Source organism: Cavia porcellus, unplaced genomic scaffold (assembly GCF_034190915.1).
Source record: "Cavia porcellus strain 051 isolate PalLab524CR breed Dunkin Hartley unplaced genomic scaffold, mCavPor4.1 scaffold_25, whole genome shotgun sequence".
Classification (NCBI taxonomy): domain Eukaryota; kingdom Metazoa; phylum Chordata; class Mammalia; order Rodentia; family Caviidae; genus Cavia; species Cavia porcellus.
Genome location: NW_026947508.1, coordinates 11,019,566 through 11,043,148, shown reverse-complemented (window position 1 = coordinate 11,043,148; position 23,583 = coordinate 11,019,566). Strand labels below are relative to the sequence as shown.

Below are 23,583 nucleotides of genomic sequence, written 5' to 3'. Positions count from 1 at the left end.
CCCCCTCGTTTTGGGGTCCTGCCTGTCAGGGCCCAGCCTCCTGATTACCACACAGGTTCCCGCTGTGCTGAACCTCAGAGGACGGCGCCCCGATCTAGCCACACTCTGGGATTGCCCAGGAACTGGGGAGTTGACTCCCCAAGTGGGCCAGGCTCCTCTCTGCCTGGCCACTTCCCAGGGAGCTGCCTGGCAACTCTTTCCTGATTTTACAGGCCTAGAAGACAGATGCTAAGGTGTCCACAGAAAGCAAACTCACACTTAGCCAGCAAGCCCTGCTTCAAGCTTTAAAATATACACTGAAAATTTCCTTTCCCTGCCTCATAACTGTTACACTATACCAGTGGCACCTCTTGGGAAGTCCTCCTGGGTGGGGTAGGAATTGTGCCCAGGCGGAAGCTGTGTACGCTTTGACGGGACAGCTCCAGGGACAAAGCTGGGAGCCGGGGATTGCTGGGGGGCTGCGGGCCTCAGGGCTCCCTCTCTCCCCAGCTACAGTCCAAACACCTCTTCTGCTCTGACAGCCCCTGCCCCGGAGCTCTCCACATGCCACCTGATAGATAGCCTGGGTTTTCTGTGACTCGCCCAGAGCCCGTGGTCACTGTGATGGTCAGGGGACATCCTGTACTCACAGGGACTCGGGACGCTGAGCCTGGAGGCGAGGGTCTGGTGCTCAGATCGTGCATAATTCATGCAAACCACTTAGCCTCCAACCTGCTCTAAACGCTTTGCGAGGTCTCCTGGACATTTCCTAAGCCAGCCCTGAGCTGCTTTAAATATTACACGGGAACAATTTAGGGCTGGCAGGGATTCTTAGGAGCAGTGCTCATCGCTCCTTCACCCAGAAGGCAATCCCTGAGGCGGGCAGGGTAGTCCAACTGTGTAGACACCACCAGTGAATGGGCAGGGAGACAGGTGCAGTGACGGCTCACGTTCCCGCACCCTGAGATGTGGGGGCCGGTGATCTTGTGGCCAGGGCTGGCCAGGGCTGGCCACAAGGTCCCTGTCACTGTCCCTGAAGCTGCCCCTCTACAACCACACATGTGTCCAGCCAGAGCCACGGCGGGGGGGGGGGGCAGGATGTTCTAGAAGGTTCTGGAAGTTTCTACCCGCTGAGTGAATGGTTTATCCTTTCAGCCTTGCTGCCTGCCCCTTTGTCTGCCTGCTTCCAGGCCCTGGTGTGCTGGAAATTAAAGCACAACGCCTTAGTCTAATGGCACATAGTCTTATCAGCTTCTTTCCTGTCTGCCTGTAAGGGGTACAGTGCACGAGTCGGTTGGGGCCCAGTTTCTGTCTTTGTTCCATCACTGATTTTGCATCCTTGGGCTGCTCGTATCACCTCTCTGAGCCCCAGTTTCCTCAGCCAAAGCTGAGACAATGACACACCGTCCGTGGGAGGCTGGTGAGGACCACCTTAGGTCCTTTACGTTATCTCACCGCTTCTATCTGTCTCCTCAGCCCTTTGCCGCAAGCCTGGCTTATGGGAAGCGCTCAGTTAGTGTTTACTGAGTGACTTACTGACGGTATGAAAAATACCCACCACATCCTGACACAGTGAGCTCTCGATAAATAGCAAGTCAGTAGGTTGTGGGTGGACAGGTGGCCTTTGTCCCTACAGGCTGTCAGGGGGCTGAGGGGCCCCGGGTTCCCATGATAACTCAGGGTGTCTGACCACAGCTCTGAGGGGCTTACTTTTCCATCTGGCTCCCCAGAGTTATCAAACAAACCCTCGGTCCTCAGATGGGACCCGGGACAACATTGAATTGGGAGCACCCAGGCCAGACTTTAGCACATACACGGTCTCTTTTGCTGGGGCCTCTTCTGCAGGAGGCTCTTCTGGCCTTGGTTCTTGCTGGGCAGAGAATGCTCTGAGGGAGAGAAAGGCCGGACACACCTGGCCTGCCACCTGCCACACAGCCTGTCTTCGTAGGCTCACAGGGAACCTCTAGAAGCTGTGAGGTCTGCTGGTGGCCGACCCATGTCAGGAAGGTGTCTGCTTAGACACCCCAAGAACCACTAATACCTCAAAGTACAGAATGTCAGAACCAGAGGACTCATTAGAGGCTTGAGAAGCTCATGTGCTAGGTGGACTTTTAAGCGATGCAGACGTGAGACTGTGTTTGTAACCCTCACGGACCAGGGACTTATCACCTTCAGCTGACCCTATGTGCTGGCTCTGGAGGGAGGGCCTGGGGTTCCCCAGCCAGACCACACACCGATGCCCTTCTGGCTGTGGACAGCTTCCCACTCCTGCAGCACCCGGGAGGTGCGAGTCCAAGAGCCTGCGCAGCTCTGCTAGGCTTGCTTTGAGCCCCGTGGGCCCTGCCAGCGCGGGCAGCTTGCTGAGCCTGGGCTTTGGTCTTCTGATCTCCCCTCACTGGGCTGGGGACAGGCGGAAATGTCATCACTGCCGTCATCCATCACCATGGTAACGTTCATGGCCACCTAAGCTAAGCCTGCCATGCGCATCAGCCCATGCCGCGCTGTCTGGGTAGGATCTTACTGTGCCTTCGTACTGGTGAGGAAACTGACGCTCAGCAGGGGAAGCAGCTTGCCTAAGTCAGGACTGGGTGCAGCCTGCACGCAAGCCCGTGTCCCCTGCCTGTGGCCCGGCGATGTGAAATGCAGCGGGCTGTGACTCCTTTTAGAAGCTAGGGGTCCCTATTCTGCTGGACTTCATGTAGGTGAAGGGAATCTGTAGTGTCTTAGAGATGGAGAGCAGGGCTGAGTGGGCAGGTGAGGGCCGGGAGGGAGACCCCTCTCCCAGCCCGGAAGCCACTGGAAGCCCAGAGGGGACCTGGCCCCCGGCACCCACCCAGCCTTGATGCTGCAGATTTCTGGTCAAGCAATCTATAGACTACAACATACAATGAAACTTGGGGTTCAGAGGCAGTGTGTCGGTATCCAGGGACTCCTGGATGACCACTGCCACCTGGCCTGCTTTGGGAGAAAGCCTGAGGCCCAGAGAGGGAGCCACCTTGGCTGCAGTCACAGACTGAGCCCCTGACCAGGCTGGGAAGGACTCCTGACTGTGCTGGGTGGCAGTGACAGGCTTCTGGGACCCTAGCCTCTGCGACAGGTACACGTCTGGTTGCTCCTAACTTAGGGCTCTCTGTCCAGGGCCCACAGGTACTGTGGGCCTCAGGGCAGGGCTGGCAGGCATGTCTGTGGGGCACAGATCAGGCGGCTTCTGAGGTACAGATGGCACCTCAGCATTCGGGCTTTATGCAGGCTCGACACCTGTTCCCGCCCTTCCCTGGCTGTGTACCTCCAGGGGAGGTGGCGAACCTTTCTGTTGTAACAGGGGCACTGCTGCAGGGTCCTGGGCTGGCAGATGCCTGTCCCAGCCCGCCTTGGCTTTCTGCTCAGTGGAGCCCACATGGCCCTGGCAGTGGCCGTCTTGGCATCATCTGGGGTCCTGATTGGGCGTGGTCCTTTTCTGAAAGGATACCTAGGCTTCACCCTTCTTATGGTGCCCCAATCAGGTCTGCCCTTGTCACAAAGGGACGATGTTCTGCCTCGGCCTCCACCCTGTGAAACCTCCCGGGACTGGGCAGTGCTGAGAGCCTGCTCTCTGTGTACCCGGAGCCCAGGGCTCAGGCCTGGCCTCTCTGGGACAGTGGAGAGGACTTGGTCAGGTGGTGATGGCTGCTGATCTACCCGAGCTTCTCAGACTTCCTTGTTTCCTCTTCCTCTCACCTCCTCCGCCTATCACGGGACCTTTGGAGTGGACCCTTACATGGCCATCAGGCTCTGGCTGAAGGTGGTCCGGAACCTACTGGCTGTTTGGCCACCTATAGCACCCCGAGAGGGATCTCTGAGGAGCCCCTGGTTTCCACAGAAGAGTTTGCAAACTCCTTATTTATTTATCCTATGCTCATCCTCTTTTGGGTTAAAAAACAGCCTCAAAGAGCTGGCCTGCTCCAGGCTGGGTCTCCTCCCTTGAGACCTTCTCCCAGAAGCTTTCTGTCAGCTGACCCTAACGGGGAGCCTGGGCCAGACGCTGACCTGAGATTGTGCAGCAAAGGTACCAAGACACCAACTTTGCTAGAGTTTGAACCCAGCCTGCCTCGTCCTAACCCTGTGACTCTGGAAGGGAACTTGGCCTCTCCGTGCCTGCTCGTCAGCAGGAGGATTCTCCAGGGAGCAGTTGGGAGATGTGATGAGATCACTCAGCACAGGCAGGCACTAAAGGAGACCACCTCACTGCAGAGCCAGGCCAGCCCCGGGCTCTGACTCTGGGTCCGCACACATGCACTGCCCCTGGGAGACCCCTGCAGCTTCTGCCATCAGACCCAGCCCTGGGCAGCCTTGCTGGTGCCCTGGCTCCAACCTTGAGGCCTCCGTGGCCTCAAGCAGAGCCTGTCTCCACATAGGCTCTAGAAAGGTGAGATGCAGTCAGCCAATGCCTCACACCTTTCCTGTCCCAAGGCAGAGGGCCATGGGAGACTGGTGCTCACAGATCCTGGTTGCTGGAGCAACCAGGTCCAAGTTCACTTAACCCAATGCCCTGCTCTCCCTTGGGGACAAATCTGAGTTACTTTGGTCCAGAGATGGCAAGTTGCTTCTGTATATATTTTTAACCACCTATTGAACTTAAACCCACCTGTTATACAAATCACGAGAACACAAATCCTCAGGTGAGCCCTTTCAGGTCTCCAACATACATTCAGCTTTCCTATCTGAGCCAATGCAGAGAGGTGGGTATTACACCTGTTTTACAGATTAGGCCACTGAGGGTTATGGGTTAAATGGTTTGCCTGAAATCAGAAACAGGGTCACAGCCGGCAGTGACTATGTGGGCCATGCTTGAGACTCTGTAGGAGCTGGGAGGGCCCTCCAGAGGGGCCACAGCTGACTTTCCAAGGAAAAATCCTTCCTTGGAGGATTCTGGAAGCATGGTATGCAATTGTGGCTACTCTTGTATTGATGGATTTTGCAGTTAACGGCTGCTCCCTGGTGATGTACTAAGAAAACAACCTGGGATTTCTAAAACCTGAAATTCAGAAAAGTGAACAAGTCACCAGCCTGTATTTTCTGGAGACTGTGACTCAGAAGTGTGGCAGCTGTGCACAGGCTGGCAATGGGGCAGGGCTCTCTGGGCACCTGCTGGGTAAGAGGAAGTCCTGCCATTTTCAGGAAGTAGCTCTCCAGGCACCTGCTGGGTAAGAGGCAGTGCTGACATTTTTAGGAAGGCTAAGTCAAGATGTTCAGCTCCTGCTACTGCTGTTCCTTAAAGCCTAGTCCTGGGGTCATTTTGTCAGGGGTGAAGGGTATTATGGGTATTATTATTATAGCATGCCCAGGCCAGCTGAGGGAGTGCTGGGCTGGGTGTTTGCATATTTCCCAGGAATGGGCATCTTCAGTACGATGCAGGGATTCAACCTCCATTCCAGCATAGACTGGTAAGGTGCTGTGGGGATGAATGCAGTGCTTTGAACGGAGCTGCATCCCCAGCCTTAGAAAGTGATTACTATTATCTTTTAGGCACAGTCTTGCTAAGTCACCAAAGCTGGGCTCAAACTTTCAATCTTCCTGCCTTTGCCTCCTTGAATGTTGGGATTACAGACGTGTACCACCAAGCCTGGCAGATATTTCTGTCTGTAGATTAACATTTCATGGCTCATGTGCCATGACTCAAATAACTTCTACTGTACAAGCATCTCAGTTATTTTTATGTTTAAAGGGCATTATTTTATAATGCAGTTAGGAACCTGTTTACAGGGCACATAAACAAGAATTCTCTATTTATTCTTCATTATCACCTTTTTTTCCCTCCACTGACAGCAGGGAACCGCAGTGTGATGTGCTCCAGCTGGTGGGTCTAAGCTGAAAAAGTCCAAGAGCCGTCTGCCTGGAGCAGGACAGTGTGGTGCCTGTGGGTCCATTTTGGGGAATGAAAGTTTGGGAGAGGGGGTTCAGAGGTATTTCAAATACAAGGTTGCCAAAGTGCTGATCCCGCTCAGTGTGGCCCCTGCACATGGACCCCTGAGCCCAGGCCCAGAGAAGCGCACAGAAGTACACAGTGGCCTCACACTGTGAGCCTGGTGCAGGGCAGCTCCTGGCCACAGGCTCATAGCAATGGAGGTGGATGCACCCTACGAGTTAGGGTGGGGACAATCCTCAGCAGCAAAGCCCTTGAGCCAGTCCCTCATGAAACCCCAAAGATGACCCTAAGGGTCAGGCTCATCTGCTTGGTCCCAGCCTCTCTTGGCCCAGATGGCAGAGTACAACCGGTCTCCAAGTTTGAAGCTCAGGTCTTTGTGACCCTTAATAACTGACTTAACCTCAGTCTGCTCATCAGTAGTACAAGTTGTTGGGAGACACGGTTTAACTGAGTTAATACATGAAAAGTGCACAGCATGGGGCTGGGTCTACGGTAAATGCTTAGTAATGTTAGATGTTATTATTATTGTTATGTTATTACTGATTACACTGCTCGGAGCTTAGCAGCATGGATGAGGGTGCAGAAGGGCTGCTAAGCACAGCCCTGCACATTGCACGTGGCACAATTCTCATGGCAGCCTGGAGAAAGGTATCTTTTGGAGTAATGCAGTGCACAACCTGTGCAGCTGAAACACTGGCCCTGAATGCCTTACGCCTTTTTTATTTGGGTACCAGGATTCAAATTCAAGACCTCATGCTTGCCAGGCAGGTGCTGTGTGGCTGAGCTGTATCCTCCAACACCTACTCCAATTTTTGAACAGTAGGTACTTCTAGAAGTTGGACAAATAGAATGAGATTTTTTTTTTTTTTTTTTTTTTTTAGCAGAAGAAATGTCCAGACTGAGAATGTGGCAGCTCAGTAGTAGAACATTTGCCTAGCGTGCACAAAGCCCAGAGTCTAGACCTAGCACAGGAAAACAAAAAAAGTACAAAGGAGGTGCTGGCTCTGTTTTTGAACATGATGGTCACAGGATGGTAGGTGCCTGATAGGATCATGGCTAAGCCACTTCTCTCTGGGTCAAAGCTTTCCCCAGGGGTTTTCCAGTGTGAGGGGTTGGGTTAATTTCAGGATAACAAATAGGCTTTATCCTGTGTGCCAACTCTGATGGTTCAGCAGTGATGTGAGCCACTCTGGGAAGTGTGGGAAGGACTCTGTGATGGATTAGTGATGTCTGCACAGGGCAGGCACAGGATGCAATGGTAATACACCTGCCTTTCTCAGATTAGCCCAGTGGTGCTCAATCTGGGGCACCACTTAGAATCACCAGGATTAAAAACAGATTCTAGGTCTTGGCCTGTATTGGCATTTTACCCTCAGACATGCGCCTTGAAAACTCTGGAGTAGATGGCTCTGAGTTCCTTGCAGTCCTGAGTTTTCCTGATCTGCTCAGTCCTTGGTGTCTCCCAGTGTCTTTACTGATCTGGGTCCTGTCTCACACCTCCTTGGCCTGGTCTGTCAGCCACAGCTTTGTCTTTCTCCTAGCAGAGATGGCAGCAGAGTTAATTACCTGGCATTCCTTAGTCTTACTGCTGGGGGAATACATTTGTAGGCTGGCAGACAGAGACACCGCACAGTGAGGGTTGGGGGTGACTTGGTGACCGCTTCCTGGGACACAGGGAGTCTTGGGAAAGAACTAAGTTTCACATTTGGAGGACCTTACAGGGCTTAGAAAAGCACACACTGGCTTCAGTAAAGGAAGCCCTGTGACTCTCTCACTATCTCTCTGAAGCTTAGTAAGTCCCCAGGGAGGGTGGGGACTGGGGACAAGGTGGAGGCTTGTGGAAAGTAATGTGCCCCAAAGTCCCAGACTCCCCCTTGGGCCTTTGGAAAGGGTGGTGGGGAGGAAGCAGAAGAAAGCTGATGGCCACTGACCCTTAGAATGCGGGGTGCTGGCTGCCGAGGGGCAGCCCTGGAAGCTTAGGCTCCCCCAAATTATAGGTAGGGTGGCAGTGGCAAGATGTTTCTGGGAGGCCCTCCTGGAAGGCCCTTCCACACGCCACAATGTAGCCAGCTTTCCTCGGCCCCTCCTGTCACCTCCTGAGGACCCAGCCCTGGAATTCCAAGGAGCGAGGTCATTCCGGGGTGCATCTCCCAGAGGGCACAGCCTCCCACCCGGAGCAAAATAGAAGCAATCAAATAACATAGGATTCGATCATATTTTAAAATAAGCTTTATTTAGATTTTTTTTAATATTTTATATTTGCATCCATGCCTTCAAGAAACCTTTCCCAAGGGAAAGGTTATTTTCAGCTAATGTTACCCATAACTCATTCGCTATTTGATGTAGTTCTCTTAGATAAATCATCCTTAGTAACTCTTAGAATTATCTCCTAATTTACAAAAGCTGAAATGAAAGGAGCTACTAAATCATTACCAGGAGTGGTTGCAATTTATTTTCTCATAAGGAAAGGAAAAACCATAAAAATCAACCAAAAAAAATTCTTGGGGGAGAAAAGATTTTCTAAAATTAGACTCTGGGTGCCCACCAGGCTGCTGCTGCTCCCACCAAGGCTTGGTTACAGGGGGGCAAAGCAGGCAGGCAGAGCCAGCGGAGGTGCCCGTGGGCTCGCTGCAGCCCCGACCTACGTAAGAAGGGGCAGAGGAGCCGACTGGGTTTTGTTTTAGAGACTTTGGACCAAATATCCTACCCATTCCAGATGCTCCAGCATTTGAAAATCACCTTGCTGCCTTCTAAGAGCTGAAAAGGTCACTGTTAGCAGAAGCGCCACTACTGCGGTCCAGAGGGTGGTGCGGACCGAGCGGTTAGTTGTTAAGGAGGAGCAGGGGGGGTTAGAGGGGACAGGGTAAGGGAGGTTGCATCTGGGGCTCTCTATTCACTCCGAGTCAAAGTGCACACAGCTCCTTGCTGGGGGAGCCTCGCTGGGCCAATGCAGTGCGGGTCCCCAGATGGGCGGAGGCTCCTGCCAGCTCTCCTCTCCTGGTGGGGAGCAGACTCAGGCTGCCGTCACAGCTGAGAGGACAGGGCCTGGGGGTTTCCAAGAGACCTAAGTGTGGCTGATGGACCCGATTGGAAGAGGGAGAGCAGAGGGTTGGGTGCTGGACACCGTGTACCCGGTAGCCCTCCCCTGAAGATGGGTACCATCACCGCACTACCTGCCTGGCCCATGAACAGAATAACCAAGGTCAGGAAGGGCACAGCTGCGGGCAGGAGTATGCAGCTGGCCCCTAGGGCAACTGTCTCAGGCCCAGGGTCCCTTAGGTGGCACTCTGGAGATGTGCCCCAGTCGCCGTCCCCCTTCCCAATGACAGGCCTGAGAAGGGCCTGTGGCAGTCTGCACTCTGCTCGGAGGTCGTGTTCTGTAAGTCAGATAAATAAATAGAGAAAGGCTGGAGGAGGAGGGAAGGGGCAGCAGGTGGCCCTTTCATGCAGGGCAGGAGACAGGGGGGACAGAGGAGAAAGGAAAAGCAAGCCTGGCATCGCTGGTCCCTGGTTCCGGCCACCCTAATCTCTACGTCGCAGCAGCATGAACACTGAACACACAAGTAAACGAGATCCCCGCTCCCGCCCACCCCATGGAAAAATATACATTCCGATATTTACGTAATAATTTAGATAGAATATGTCTTCTGCATTTGTGCAAATAAATTAAACAAGACAATTTTCTTTTTTTTTTTCCATAAAGAAAGAAACAGCAACGCAATTTAAAAACAGGCCAGGCCATTAAAAAGGGCCCGTGTGACCCTACTAGAAACCCGGCCAGGGGGCAGGCCCCTGACCGGCTGGGCTCGTGAGACTTTGCGGAGAGTGACCTTACCCTGACAACATGGCATTTTGTAGCTAAAGTGACTTGGGCACACCCCGAGGACAGGGGTCTGGTCCTACACGTTCACACTGGGGGGTGGGGCGGCAGGAAGGGGAGACACCAAAACCAGACCGCATCCTCGGTGAGGTGGGCTCCAGGAGCAGCGGTGAGGACGAGGGACATTTACAAGCACGGAGGGCGACAGTGTTGTTATTTACAAATACACAGCAGTCTTTCAAGTTTTCAAGTTTCATAAAGAGGAGGAGGAGGAGGAAGAGGGGAGGAGGAGGAGGGACGGGGAAAGAAAGAAATCAACGAACCAAACAAAATGGAAAAAAAAAAAAAGACAACCAAACATTGAAAATAATAATAATAATAATTAATAATAATAATAAACCAGATTAACAAACACAACTATCGCTCCGAAGACAACAGAGAGTTGACAGTGTCACACACGGTTTGCGGTATGTACATCAGTTACAGAGGTGGCGGCGCAGGGGGAGGGTCACACGGTGTTGTCGCTCGGCCACACGCAGCACCCACGCGTGGCAGGCAGGCCCCACGCGCATGCGCGCTCCCACCCCCACCGCCGGCCCGGACCCCCCACGCACGCTCGCACGCACGCACGCACGCACGCACGGCCACACACAGACACGCCCGCGGCGGCGGCAGGCGAAGGCGGCAGGCATCACCAGTCCGCGTCCTCCTCTATGTAATAATCAGGGGCGGTACCATCAAAGAGGCCGGGGTCGAGGGACTTCCGCTGCTTCCCCCTGGCAAAGACGCGGGAGATGGAGCCGAATCCCATCTTCTCCTTCTTCTTTTTCCGTTTTTGGTCTTCAAGATCCTCTAGTGACTGAGGAGGCAGGCGGAGGGTGGAGAGAAGAACAGAGCTGAGCTGAGCTGGGTGCTAAGTCAGGGGGCCAGGGTCAGGGTCAAGGTACCGGGGTGCAGAGAACATGTAAGTGGTCCCTGAGGCCAGAATCGCAGGCTCTGCCTCTCACCCTCTAAGCAAACTTGCAGCATTTCTGAAACCTCTCAGGGACAGTGGGACCCGCCAGGTCGTAGGGAGGGTGTCACTCTATGAGGACAGAGATGGTCAGAAGGCTGCTCCATGCCTCTCATCTCAGCAGTCTGGGTGGCTGAGGCAGGAGGATGGAAGCTGGGCAATTTAATAACTCAGACCCTGTCTCAAAATAAAACAAAACAAAACAGAACAGGACTGAGGATGTGGCTCAGCGTGAAGGCCCTGGGCTTCATCTCTAGTATTGAAAAAAAAAAAAAGCAAAAAACATGCTCAGAGCTGCCTGACACATAAGAGCCACCTGGAATGGTCCAGAGTTGCTAGTCCTTTGTGTCATGATTCGTATTTAAATTAATTTGCCCAAAGCCTTGTGAGCCTGCCCTGTGCACCACCTGCAGTGTGGCAAACAGCAGGAGGAGTGTCTCTCTGTCTGTCTGTCTGTCGGCAGGAGCAGGACAGGCCATGGAAGGGGTGGGCAGGAGCTGGTCCCGAAGCGGTCACCCCTGGAGCTTCTCTGAGCCCACTATGCCCAGCTGAGGTGCAGAAGGGAAGGACAGCGAGGAGGAGGACCAGGTCGGCTCTGCTGTGCCCGCTCTGCAGGGGGAGCTGCAGCACTGGGGTGGGATAGGCTTTCAAGTTTTGCAAACTGCCAAGAGCACATGATGGTGCTACACACAGAAGGCTGGGGTTCACATGTGATGGGAGAGCACGGCTTCCAGGACACCCCACAGGCTGTGATGGCGTCTCCAGCGCGAAGTCTCAGGAACTTGCATCTCCCTCAAGAGGACCCCAATGCAGATGGGCCCAGCTGGGCCACAGATGCCCTCCACAACTCCCATTGGCCCTCATGTCATTTGTCCTTCCTGCAGCCCTGGCCTTGCAGACAACAGAATATTGAAAATAGGTAAAGTTTCTAGCAGAGCTCATCACCAGGGTTATCAGCTTTTAAAGAATAACCATGATTTTTAAACCCTGCCTGCTCGGGGAAGATGCAGGCCGGGCAGCAGGACACAGGATGTGTGTTGCACTGATAGCCACATGTCTGGCAGAGGTCACGGAAGAGGTGGCCCTAGGAGCCAGCCCACAGTGACCTGGGAAGCGCATAACTACTGTCTACCTTGGGAGCTGGAGAGGGGCAGCAGGAGGGTACTGGGGCCCAGGGGGATAAGAGATGAGGCCCAGTCAGGTCGCATGGAGACCCAGTGGCCAGGGGAAGCACACTTACCTGTACAATAGGGTTGTGCAGGTTCTTCTGAACCGGGCCGGGACTGTCGCCCTGTGGCCAGAGAGAAGATGGAGATGAAACGGCGGATCAGGTGGCACGTGAGGAAGGATGCCCTCCCTCTGGGCCGCCCCTCCTCTGTCATGGGGACCCCTCGCCCTGACTCCTGAGGCTGACACTCCCAGATGGCTGGCTCCTGGGGCCTGGGTTCATGGAGATGTGGTCTGGACCAGGGGTCCTGGCCAGAGGCCCTGGGGGGCTCCCCGCCTTCTCTGCCCTTTCAACCCCAGATTCTTCTGATCAACAAATGAGTGACAGTCTACTGCGCTCAAACTGGAGGCGGGTGTACCTGCCACTTCTCGTGTATATGAAGCAGGACAAGAGCACAGAAACCCACTTGGGAGATGGTGTAGCTGCCAGCTTCCTCTGCAAGTGGCACAGTGAGTCTCTCACTCTGTGGAGGAGCTGGAGGACCCGAATGCCCATCCTCACAGAGCTAATGCCAAGCAGAGCTGCAGGGTCCAAGTTAGGACCGACTCTTCTCAGTCCAGCAGCGGCTTATTCCCCAGCTTGGGGCTGCCCGGGAGTGCCCTCCCTCTTCCCTAGGGAGCCTCAGACAGATGGGACATTTACAGCTGGATGCACTGCCAGCTCTGCCTCAGGAGAACTCGGCTGGTCTGTAGATGTGCTAAAGCCTTCACCTGGAATCAGTCTGTTCTGCCTGGGGCAAAGGGACACTGGATCTGTTAGGAAGAAGCCCCCTGGAGGTCATTTCTAGAATTGCAGAAAGGTTGCCCATAGGAAGGAAGTACCCTGTCCCTGTGACCAGTGTCTATGTCCTGCAGCCTCTTCGTGCTGAGTCCCGAGCTCTGATCTAAATCAGTGGCCAGGGGACAGGGAGGTGGGGGAGTGGAGCGGGTGAAGTTGCTGATTCCAGGTCACATGCCTGAGAGCAGCAGGGAACCTGCAGCTATTTCGAGACTCTTCCTGGCCTGCCTATGAGCATTGCAGTTGAGGTGGAGAGAATATAAGAAATGATAGTTTAACTGGACATGACGGTGCATACCTGGGATCTCAGCACTCAGAAGGCTGAGGCAGGGGGATCACTGCAAGTTTTAGGCTAGCTTGGGCTACACGGCAAATTCAATACCAGCCTGAACCACATACCTGGCTAATAGCAAGACCCTAGCTTTAACCTTTGGTCTTAGCTCAAGTTTGATCAACAGAACCCATTCTGCAGGCACCATATGTATAAGTAAAGGAACGAGCCAGGAGCCACTGGAAAGCGGTATGCAGACTACTAACCAGCCGCCAGAGTGCCCGTGCATGGTGTGCTTGGATGGCCCCGTGCTAGTGGCAGGCCGGGCAGAGGCTGAATGCACCCGCCAGCGGCAGTCCTGCTGTCCGAGGCAATCGAAAGGCAGAAGGTGGTCCGCCGGAAGGACAGGGCACTGCCAGCTCCAAAGTGATTGCACACAGAGTGGACGCCAGGACCCTGGGAGTGGCCTGGCTTCCTTGCTTGGGCTCTGTGCATCAAGACAGCCTTTGTCACTGAGGTCCCCTCTGCTCCCTCACAGCTGGAGAAGGGAAGGCCAGTCCTGATCTGGGCCCTTGCAGGAGGCCCCTGGGCCTGTGGTTCTTGCTGCCCACTCTCGCAGGCCGAGGCATCATTCCCTTTTAATAATCTGAGCTGTTTTGATAAGAGCATTTTGTTCTTATTGTAGATGGAAAGAGTCTGCCTGCTGTGCTGCAGGGAAGCTATACTCAGCGTCAGCCTGCGCTAGCTTGGGATGGGCTCCCAGAGTCTCCAAGCCATAGTCTGCAGTCTCCCCGGAAGATCATCAAGTCATCTGGAATAACAGCTTTGTCTTTGTTCTCAATGTGTTTACCTCGATTTCTTTTCTATACATTTTATTGGTTAATAAAGCAACATTAACTGAGTTTTGGAAAAAGCCTTCCTGAGTTTTGGAAAGACTGACCTTTCGATGTCTGCCTACAGGACGTGGAGGGGAGCCCCGTGTCACCAACCATGTGACAGGACAAAAATTCTTAGTGGACACGGCTGCTGACCACTTTCAGGCACCCCTGCCCTTGGAAGGAGTTGAGATCATTTCCAGGGGACCCTGGTGACTTCACTCTCTTGAGTTGGTATAAAAGGGCAAGCCAGACCCTATCAGCTCTCTGGCTTCCTGTCTCCCTCGTGCATGTGCTCCTGCTGAGGCCATAGTGTGATATGCCTTGGGAGTTGTCAGTAGAACTGGCCCCATGCTCCAAAGCTGTGTACTAAACAACCCTTTTTTCTTTATAACCCTCTCCCAGCCTCGGGTATTCTGTGATAGCAATGGAGATGGACTAATATAGAGCCCATCAGCCTCACTCCTTGGCCTTCAAAGCTGGAGGCTTGAGTCCACTAGCAGTTGGTACTCACCATACAATCAAAAGTGATTAAATAAGCAAGTAGGAAAATTTAGAACCAATTCATAGGATGCCTCCTCTCTGAAGAGATACTTCCTCAACTCCTTGGAAACAAAAAACCCTCACCAAACCAATTGGGCTCCATCTCTAGAGCCAGGGCTGATGGAGATGAATCTGGAAGGTTCTGGGTCCTAGAGGTGACCTCTAACACCTGGGGGGTGGTGCCCATTGTCCTGGAAAGGGCCCACCCAGACAGGGCCCACCGGGCAGAGTTGTAGGCTGCACAGACCCTGCGGCCGACCCAGGCCAGCCTCCTCGGGGTTCTCCGTGCCCTCCCGGACACAAGGAGTAAACGGGCCTCCTTTCTCTCTCTCCCCTCATCCAGCGCTTCTTGCAAAAGGAAAGAGCAGAGGAGGAAATGCCTTCCTTCGCCAGAGCGCGCTCCCTGGGTGGACAAGAGGAAAGAACGGGCGCGACTTTACCCGCCCCCTGTCCCGTGGTCCCCGGGCAGGGCCCGGGTGCCCAGCCCCGCCGCTGCTGGCCTTACGTTGCAGAGGGAGTGCGTCCGGTGTCGCGGGGAGTTGATGTCGCTCGGTGTGGATGACCGGTCGCCTTCAGCCACAGACGCGTCGGAGATGACAGAGGGCTGCCGGGAGTGGCAGGGGCTCACCCTGACCGCTAGAAGGCAGGGACAGCTGGTGAGTGAGGGTGGACAGGAGGTCCTCACTGTGCACCCAACGCCCTCATTATACAGCTGCAAACACTGAGCCGTACCTGTCCCAGTAGGACAACTGCTAGGAGGCCTCGTCACGTGAAGCCCTAACCCTGGGAGTTCCACCTGGGTGGTCCTAGAGCCAGTGTGGTCTTCAGCTTTGCTCAATAGCAGATTCCCAACAAGGATCCTCCAAAGTCAGCGGAGGGACCACTGAGTTCTTTCCCCCAGAAGAGTGCCTCTGACACAGCCCCAATCCCCTACCTGTCCCCTACCCTGCAGCAACTGCTGTCTCTTGTCTGGGACATGTGGCAACCTATCCCCGGGCTTCCCTGCACAGTGAGTATGACATGTGTCTTGCCACTCTGGGAGGAAATGCACAGTCCACCTCCTCACCCCAAGCCTGGCACGCAGTTCTGGGGCCTCATCAGGAATTCCTGACGCTGTCAGCACACCTGAGCCACACCAGCCTTCTGACCAGGCGGACACACACCATCTCCCCCACTGTCTGTGTCGTTCCTCTGCCTGCCAGCTGCACCGTCACCCTGATTCCTGCTGCTCTATGAACAAGGAGGCCATCCGTCTGCTTGCTGATGCTGTCAGCTCTGCAAAGGAGGCGCATGTGTCTTATCTGTGTCGAACCCCAGACCACACGCAGCCCAGCATGAGTAGGTGCTCAGTAAAGAGCGGGAGAATGAGGGGCCTAGCTTGAAGGCACTCCCCCCCCCCCCGCAAGTCATTGGTCCAGGTTGGACATGTGACCAGGCTGGCCAATCAGAATAGGTACTACTCTCTCTAGACCCAGTGATTGGTGCAGGGTGGGCATGTGACACAGGCTGGCCAATCGGTACTAGATCCTCTCTAGACATGTGACCCAAGCTGGCCAATCAGACATTTTTGAGTTTGATATGTATCAGAGGAAAGAGTTTCTGTTTCTGAAGCCCAGCTCTCCCATCTGCAGAGGCTGGTATTGCACTGAGGGAGCTGTGCAGCTGTGGGCACGCTCTCTACCCTCTCCGGGCCTGTTCTCTTATCTGGGAAACAGGGATGACAGTGATCTCCATGACACAGGGCAGCTGTGTGTGGCATGCCTACTGCAAGGTGGGGCACAAGGCAGATGGAAAAAGTGCATCTGCAGGGAGATGCATGTCAGCTACCACCACGTGACCCTGAAGCTGCCCCGAGCCTTGTCTCTCTTCAAATAGCATCTCTGCCACCTGCTGCCCCAGGCTGGTCCAGGAGCAGGAGAGCTGGCTGTGCACCTGGGCTCTGAGGAGGTGAACGGGCAGCCCTCAAAGGGGCTCATTTCCCTGCCTGGAGAGGGAGTTGGACATACACAGTGTTATTTTAAGGTTTTCTAACTTTGCATTTTGGCACCAAAGGAGGAACCCCCAGTCCCAACCATGGAGTCAGCTTCCCTGGACAGCCAGTCTCCATTCGGCGGAGGGGGCACTCTGAGTTTGTTTACTGTCAAGTTCTAAAGCCCTGTGTATCACCTGTCAGGGGACAGTGATAACAGTGATACCATTGAGAGCAGCAGCTAATATTTACCCAGGTCCCATTCTAGAAACAGTTCATCACCAAGACAACCCCACGAGGTGGGTGGAGGGAAGTCTCAGCAAACAGACACACAATCCACACAGGGCACCAAGAGCCCAATGGAATTTTTGTGCATAAGCCAAGGACCAGGGCTAGAGTCATGGTTAGGCAGCCTTTGCCAAGGGTCTGGAGCAAATATACCCAGGGGACATTTCCACTCCATCTTCCTGCATATCCTGTAATTGGCTGGAGTTGTCAATCAAGGACTCCTGCTTTCCCTGCAGTTGGCCAATGGGGATACCCACTTTTCTGCAGACACGAGTCATTGGTCCAGGTTGGGCATGTGACCAGGCTGGCCAATCAGAATAAGTACTACTCTCTCTAGACTCAGTGATTGGTGCAGGGTGGGCATGTGACACAGGCTGGCCAATTGGTACCAGCTCCTCTCTAGACATGTGACCCAAGCTGGCCAATCAGACATTTTTGAGTTTGATATGTATCAGAGGAAAGAGTTTCTGTTTCTCAAAATTTGTGAGCTTTAAAGGCCCTGAGTTGAACTTTTGGGCTTTGTTTTGCTTTTGTAGTAAGAGATAACCCAAAGATGACATTTAATGACAGTGGGCAGAACTGAGAGATGGACAGAAGTGGTCAGAGAGAAGATGATGATATCTGAACTCAGCTACTATTTGAACTTCTGGAGCCAGCCATTCAAGTCCATATTTTAGCCTCTTCAGTTACAAGAACCCATGGTCTCTGCCCTATATGGTCCTAGCCTGCCTCTTCCACGAGGTTGGACAGCGTTGTAAGAAGTGCTCGAAGCCATGGCAGGGCCAGGCTGAGCAGGACTCACCTTGCCGGTCTGCAGGGTGGGGAGGGTGGGAGTGGTAGAGGGTCTGCTGACTCTGCCGGATGGCTGCCGTCAGCGGGAGGTCCGCCTGCACCACCCACTCCTGGTTGCCGTTGAGCACCGTCTCGCCTGGCATGGCAAGTGAATGCCGCTTGGGGACATCCTTGGTCAATGTGGCTAGGGACTGCTTGGCCTGGAGAGAGAGCCGGGAGACAGGAAGAAGCCGTGATCAAGGAGACCTGTCTGGCTGCTGCTCAGCCCCACCTGCCACTACAGCAGGAAAGCCAAGGAGCCACCACTGTACAGGGTGGCACAGCACTTGGCTACATCTTAGAGTCAACTCCAAACAGAGGGAAAAGGGTCCAAGACCATACATAACGCCCTTTTTGGGTTCCTTAGCCATGTCATCTCCCCCTAAGGTATGTGGGATTTACTGCAAGTGAGATTCAATTCTTTGGGGAAGAAAAGGCACACATATGAGAATACAGATTCTCATCTCTGTCCATTTCCTCTTCCTGACCAGCTTCCCAGGCTCATGGGCAGGAGGCGGGAGATCCCTCACATGGCAGGTAACCCGTGGCTCTTCCTTCTTACAGATATCCGCAGCCACACACAGGCAGTGCAGGAATGCCCACCTGGCCCTTTGCAGCAGCCAGGACGGCAGGATGAAGAGGTCTGGGCATGATGCTCTCCTGTCCCCACCCAGCAGGGCTGGGTATAGCACCTTCTGTCATGGGCTCAGGACTGGTTAGTGGTACTGGTGAGGGTGAGCTCTGAGGCCCAGGAGCCCACGCACAATTATTTTTTCTAGTACGAGGGCTTGAACGTGGGCCCTTCACACTGGGCCACACTGCCGGCCCTTTTTGTTTAGAGACAGGGTCTTGTCTGGGCTGTCCAGGTTGTCCAGGCTGGGCTCAAACTTAGGATTTTGCTGCCTTAGCTCCCAAAGTGCTGGGATTACAACTACCACACAATATTTGAGATCCTGAAGACAGTGCTTGTGAGACAGAGTTCAACTGCAGGCGAGGCCTGCAAAGGCCAACTTTAAACATGTGTGCACACTCGGCCAGCTGGGTCACCTCCCCATGGCCATCTACACAGCGTTACTGCTGACCTCCCTCATGAATGCAGCTCCATGCTGGGAACTCCTCTTGGGGTCTGACCCCCTCCTTTCCTTTCTGAGCTTCCACCTTTTTCTGAGCCCCTAGAACCTGCAAGTCGGTGAAGTGATACAAATATGCCCATGTGACAGAAGTCCAGGTAGAAATGGATCCAGCATCCACTTCTACCGTTTGCTGTGCAAGCTTGAGCGAGTTTCTCCCCCACTCAGCCCCAGCGTCCTCACTGCTAGGGTGTGCAAGCACTGTGCCTCAGGGCTGGGACTCGGGAAGTAGACTGCTCCAATTCGGTCACAGCCCCCCCATTTCCTGGCTGTGGGACCCTAAGAGGCTCCTCCCCTGTTCCTGGTCTCTGTGCCCCTGTCTGTCTGACGGTGATAACGGCACGTAGCTGAAACACAGAGAGCCAGGCATGGTGGTACATTCCTATGATCCCAGGAATCTGGGAGGCTGAGGCAGGCAGATCATAAGTTAAGTGCCCAAATTAGTAATTTAGGGAAACCTTGTGTCACAATAAACAATGAAGGGGATGGGAATGTGCTCTGTGTGAATCCCCTGGTTTCAGTCTCTGGTACCACAAAAAACAAAGCAAAACCTACTGATGAGGAGAGCCAAGTTTTCCCTCAGGGAGGTGGCTCTTCCCCTAGGCCTCTGGCCCTCTAGCAAGTATGGTGAACACTTTTAGGTGAGAAACTGAGGCCCACACCTGGGCTCTCTCACCTGGGCTGGGGAGGAGGTAGATTTAAAGAGAACAAAGTGCCAAGACTCCCTCTCCCCACCATGGCACTCAGTGCTGACCCTTTTGCCCAGAACCCAGGCTGGCCTGACTCTGCAGCTGTCTCTAAGCCTGGCCTCCTCCTCCTCCTCCCCTGGACCATGATGCCTCCCAGCACAGCTAGTCTGAGCAGCTTTCTGCTCTTGAAACCTTGGGACTTGGCCTTGAATCAGCAGGGTGGACAGACTGGGCAGTTGGGTCTGCTGATTACTCAGAACTACAGGTGGTAGATGACAGAGGGGCTGCAGTTAGATGGACTCCCCAGCAGTCAGGAGCTGCCACAACTCTGCACAGCCCCGTTCTGTCCCCGGGCAGATATCACCTGTGGTGTTGCCCAACAGATCCACATCTATGCTGCTCACCTCCAGCAGCCGAGGGCTGGATGTCTACCAGAAGGAGGAAGCAGGCCCCTGAGGGGCCCGGCGGAGGGACCAGGGGCTGAGGTGAGTTGGCTGCCAATCCAGGCAGTCCCCAGGATGTGGGGCCAGAGCTCCGCACAAGGAGGCACTGTGTCCATCTGTCTGTCTGTGCTGGATACTGAGAGAGCTGGTCTGAGACCTGTGGGGCTGGCAGCAACAGCACCCACATCATGGGAAGCCAAGCCCAGAGGGGACCCCAGGCTGTGGTCTCTTCCTGCCCTGATGGCCCTCACCACTAGGGGTCAGCATCGGGCAGGGAGACCCAGGAGAGACAGCCCTGCTCTGAAGCAAGTGGCCTTAGGAATCCATACTGTCATTGTTAACCACGCACAGGCACCGTGCTAAGGGTCCCTTGCATTACTTCCCTGAAATTGCAGGAGAGCCCTATGCTTGGCATCCTTGTGTAGATGGACAGCACCAGGAGGCCCAGAGAGATGAGAGCCCTGCAGGACGTGGTCCATCTGGAGCCATGCAAGACCCTCCTCAGCGACTCCCTGTACAACCTCCACTGGCCGCTGCCACAGGAGCCCTGGTGGGTTTCAAAGACACTGCTGGCACGAGCTCTCTATATCTCCCCAGCCATGCTGCAGAGAGATACGTGATCAAGACCCCTGCCCCGGACCAGTCACAGGAAAGACACGGAAACTCAGAGGAGTTCCAGGCACAGCTCAGGTGGCCCCAGGCACCTTCTCAGAACAGTGTCTGGGGGGAGGGGGTTGTTTTACAATTAAAAAACCTGCATTTTTCTTCCTGGGTGGTCTCAATAAGACACTTTCTGGCCGTTACATTTGGAAATAGAATGAAAAAGAAAGAAATCGAAGTCCTGTGCAATCCTACTGATCCTAGATAACAAATGTTCTGAGTTTGGTGAATCTCTTTCAAAATATTTTCCTAAATACCCCAATACCCTGCTTTTTGTAGCAGCTGTCCGGGGAGTGTGCATGGGCTAAGGCCCCCCACTGCCCCACACTTCCTGGTGCAAGGGATGGATGGGCTCCAAGCGTCCTTGTGGCCTGGGGAGCCTGCCTGCTGGCCCCACCCCCACTCTGCACCAACTCTCTGGACCTGAAGTCTTGTCCTCATCCTGAGGGTAGTTCTCACCATGGCCAGCTCGGCCTCCAGCTCCTTCATGCGGTTGTCCTTGAGGTCCAGCTGGGAGCGCAGGGCTGCCGCGTGGTCCGTGGCCTCCTTGGCCTGGCGTCGCAGCTCCCACTTCTCCCGCTCCAGCAGGTCCTTCTCCTTGGCCAGAGCCTTGACCGCATCCTCGCTTTCCTGCAGCGGGGGAGGAAATAGTGTTTGAGGGATTACAACCTGGTAGGGACTCTGGGCTCAGGGACCCCTGGGGAACCCCACAAGGTCAAAGCTCTGTTCTTTTCATATTTGTCTTTTTTTGAGACAGGGTCTTACTAAGCAGTTCAGGCTGGCCTTGAACTCATTTGTAGCCCTGGCGGATCTTGAACTTACAGCAATCCTCCTGCCTCAGTCTCCTGAATGCTGAGATTATAGGCGTGCGCCACCACGCCTGGCCTCACATTTGTGATGGGATTAATAAGCTGAATAGTTCACATCACTGCGTCTTTGTTATAGGGTCGGCACCGTGCCAGTGCTTGGTGTGTACAATCTCAGGGTCCTTGTGGCAGCAGGGATGCCGCTGTCACCCTTTTACAGATGGGGAAACTGGGGCTCAGAGAGGGTGAATGGGAGGCCACGAGGGCACAGACATGGAAACAGGGAGTCCCAACTCCAGCATCCAGCATCCACCCTGTCCGGCCCGGACACCCCTGGGGCCATGCCCCCGTCCTCTGGGTGCCCAAGCCCAGCGCTGACCTTGCGGTGCTGCTCATAGCTGCGGATGAAGTCCCGCAGCTGCTCCTCGCGGCTCTCCAGCGTGGCGTACAGCTGCTGCATCTGGCTCACCAGGTCCGTCTTCTCGCCCTTCAAGCGCTTCCGGTCGGCCTTCATGGCTGTGGACAGAGGAGCCTATTAGCCCCTGAGACCCCAGCATCCGACCCCTGTGCCTTTTAATGGATTGTGAAACGGCCAGTGTCTCCCCCAGACCTCCAGAATTCGAACCCAGGCCCACCGGATCTATATGTCCCATTTCTCACCTCTCAGATTTATCATCCACACTGGAAGTGGTCCTGCTTAAATGTCCCTCCCACCCTAAAGAGGCTACCCCCCCCACCGGGGTCAGGAGCGGATGCCTGGTGAGTTCCTGACCCCACAGCCCTGGAAGAGGAAGAGGCCTCAATTCTCAGTCAAAATGAGACCCCCAGACTCTGGCCCATGGAACGACAGCCCAGCCAAACAGCCCCTCATTCACCCCATTTTCTCCCTGGGAAGAAGAGACTGATTCAAAACATGCAAAATAAGACACCCAAATATGGGCCACAAAAGAAAAAAAATTGAAGATAAATTGGACTTCATCATGAAGTCCAATGAAATACTTTTGCTTGACAGGACACCACGAGAAAATGTGAGGACAGCCACAGAGGGGTCAGGAGGTCTGCAGTCCCTGTGTCTGACAAGGGATTCATCTTGAGGATATACAGATAATTCTTACAACTCAACAACATAACCTATTTACAGAAAGAAAACCAAAACAAAGGGGCCAGGCACCAATGGCACATGCCCGAAACCACAGCATTCTGGGAGGCTGAGGCAGGAGGGTGGCAAGGTTTTAAGCCTAGGTCAGACAATTTAATGACAGAGAAACTGTCTCAAAATAAAATGAATAAAATAGAAAAAACAGAAAGGGCTGGCAGTGTGGGTCATGGGGAGACCCTATGTTCAACCTCTAGTATTAAAAAAAAAAAAAAGACAAAGAAACAAAAGATAAAGGCAACTCTCTTAAAAAAAAGATGACGAATCGAAACAGTCCTCCAAGAAGTGACCAGGAAGTCCATGAAAAGGGGTTTGGCGTCTTTTTGACACAAGTCAGCACCATCACGAGACACCAGCTGACATCCAGGAGAACGGGTAAAATAAAGAAGTCACTAATGTGTCGGTGAGGACGGAGGAAGCAGGGACGGCACAGTGGCTTTGGAAGCAGTCTGGGGTCGGGGCCATGAAAGATCAAAGCCCGCGATTCCAGCCTTGGGCACACACCCCGGAGGGGAAACACACGCTTGTGAACACGTGCTCTAAGCGCATGACTGATAATAACCAAAAGGTGGAAACCACACGTGTCCAGCAATGCATGATCAAAGAAAACAAGATACACGCATACTATGAACAGTATTTCCCAATGAAGGAAGTACAGTGCTGACCCATGGCACTAGCCTTGAGGGAGCGATGCTAACGGAGAAGACCATGAAGGGCCGCGTGTCCTGTGACTGCATTTCCAGAACGTGTCCCCAAGAAGGAAATTTAGACAGAGAGGAGCTCAGCCTTGCCTCTGCCTAGGCTGGGCTGCGGCTGGCTGGGAGAGTACGGGGACAGCTGGGGTCACGGGGCTCCCTTTAAGGCGATGGGAACATTCTGAGGCTGGCTGTGGTGATGGATGTACTAGGTCCCCGGGCCTGTGGGTTTGAAGTGGGGAAACTGTGCTATGTGAATTTATCTCAATCAAGCTTTTCAAAGTCACCCAGAGCAGCGTCACATGCTCCTGTCACGGTCCACAAGGCAGCGTGACTCGGGCTCCCCGCACTCTCCTTCCTGCAGGCCCAGGGCTCAGGACAGGCTCTGACTGAAGGGTGGGCGCCCCGGGGATTTCCAGAGGCCCTGGAACTCTACCCTTCCCTGGAAAGAACATGGAGGAGCTAATTCTGGAGGGGGGACAGGACAAAGCGACTCCTGTGCTCTG

General features: G+C 54.1%; 1 protein-coding gene across 5 annotated transcripts in view; it reads right to left on the bottom strand.

Moving 5' to 3' along the window:
* Kazn (kazrin, periplakin interacting protein) overlaps positions 1-23,583 on the bottom strand; it is a 992,111-nt gene that overhangs the window by 26,584 nt on the left and 941,944 nt on the right. For 3 of the 5 annotated variants that reach the window (XM_063235547.1, XM_063235548.1, XM_005004355.3), the window contains 6 exons: positions 21,606-21,742; positions 20,880-21,050; positions 17,470-17,659; positions 14,916-15,046; positions 11,957-12,007; positions 10,440-10,563 (listed from right to left, as the gene is read on the bottom strand). In XM_063235547.1, coding sequence (XP_063091617.1) covers positions 10,440-10,563; positions 11,957-12,007; positions 14,916-15,046; positions 17,470-17,659; positions 20,880-21,050; positions 21,606-21,742 — 804 coding nt within the window. Of the gene's footprint in view, positions 1-8,095; positions 10,564-11,956; positions 12,008-14,915; positions 15,047-17,469; positions 17,660-20,879; positions 21,051-21,605; positions 21,743-23,583 lie in introns of those variants that run through there. The other 2 variants (XM_063235549.1, XM_013154004.2) reach the window with 2 other exon arrangements.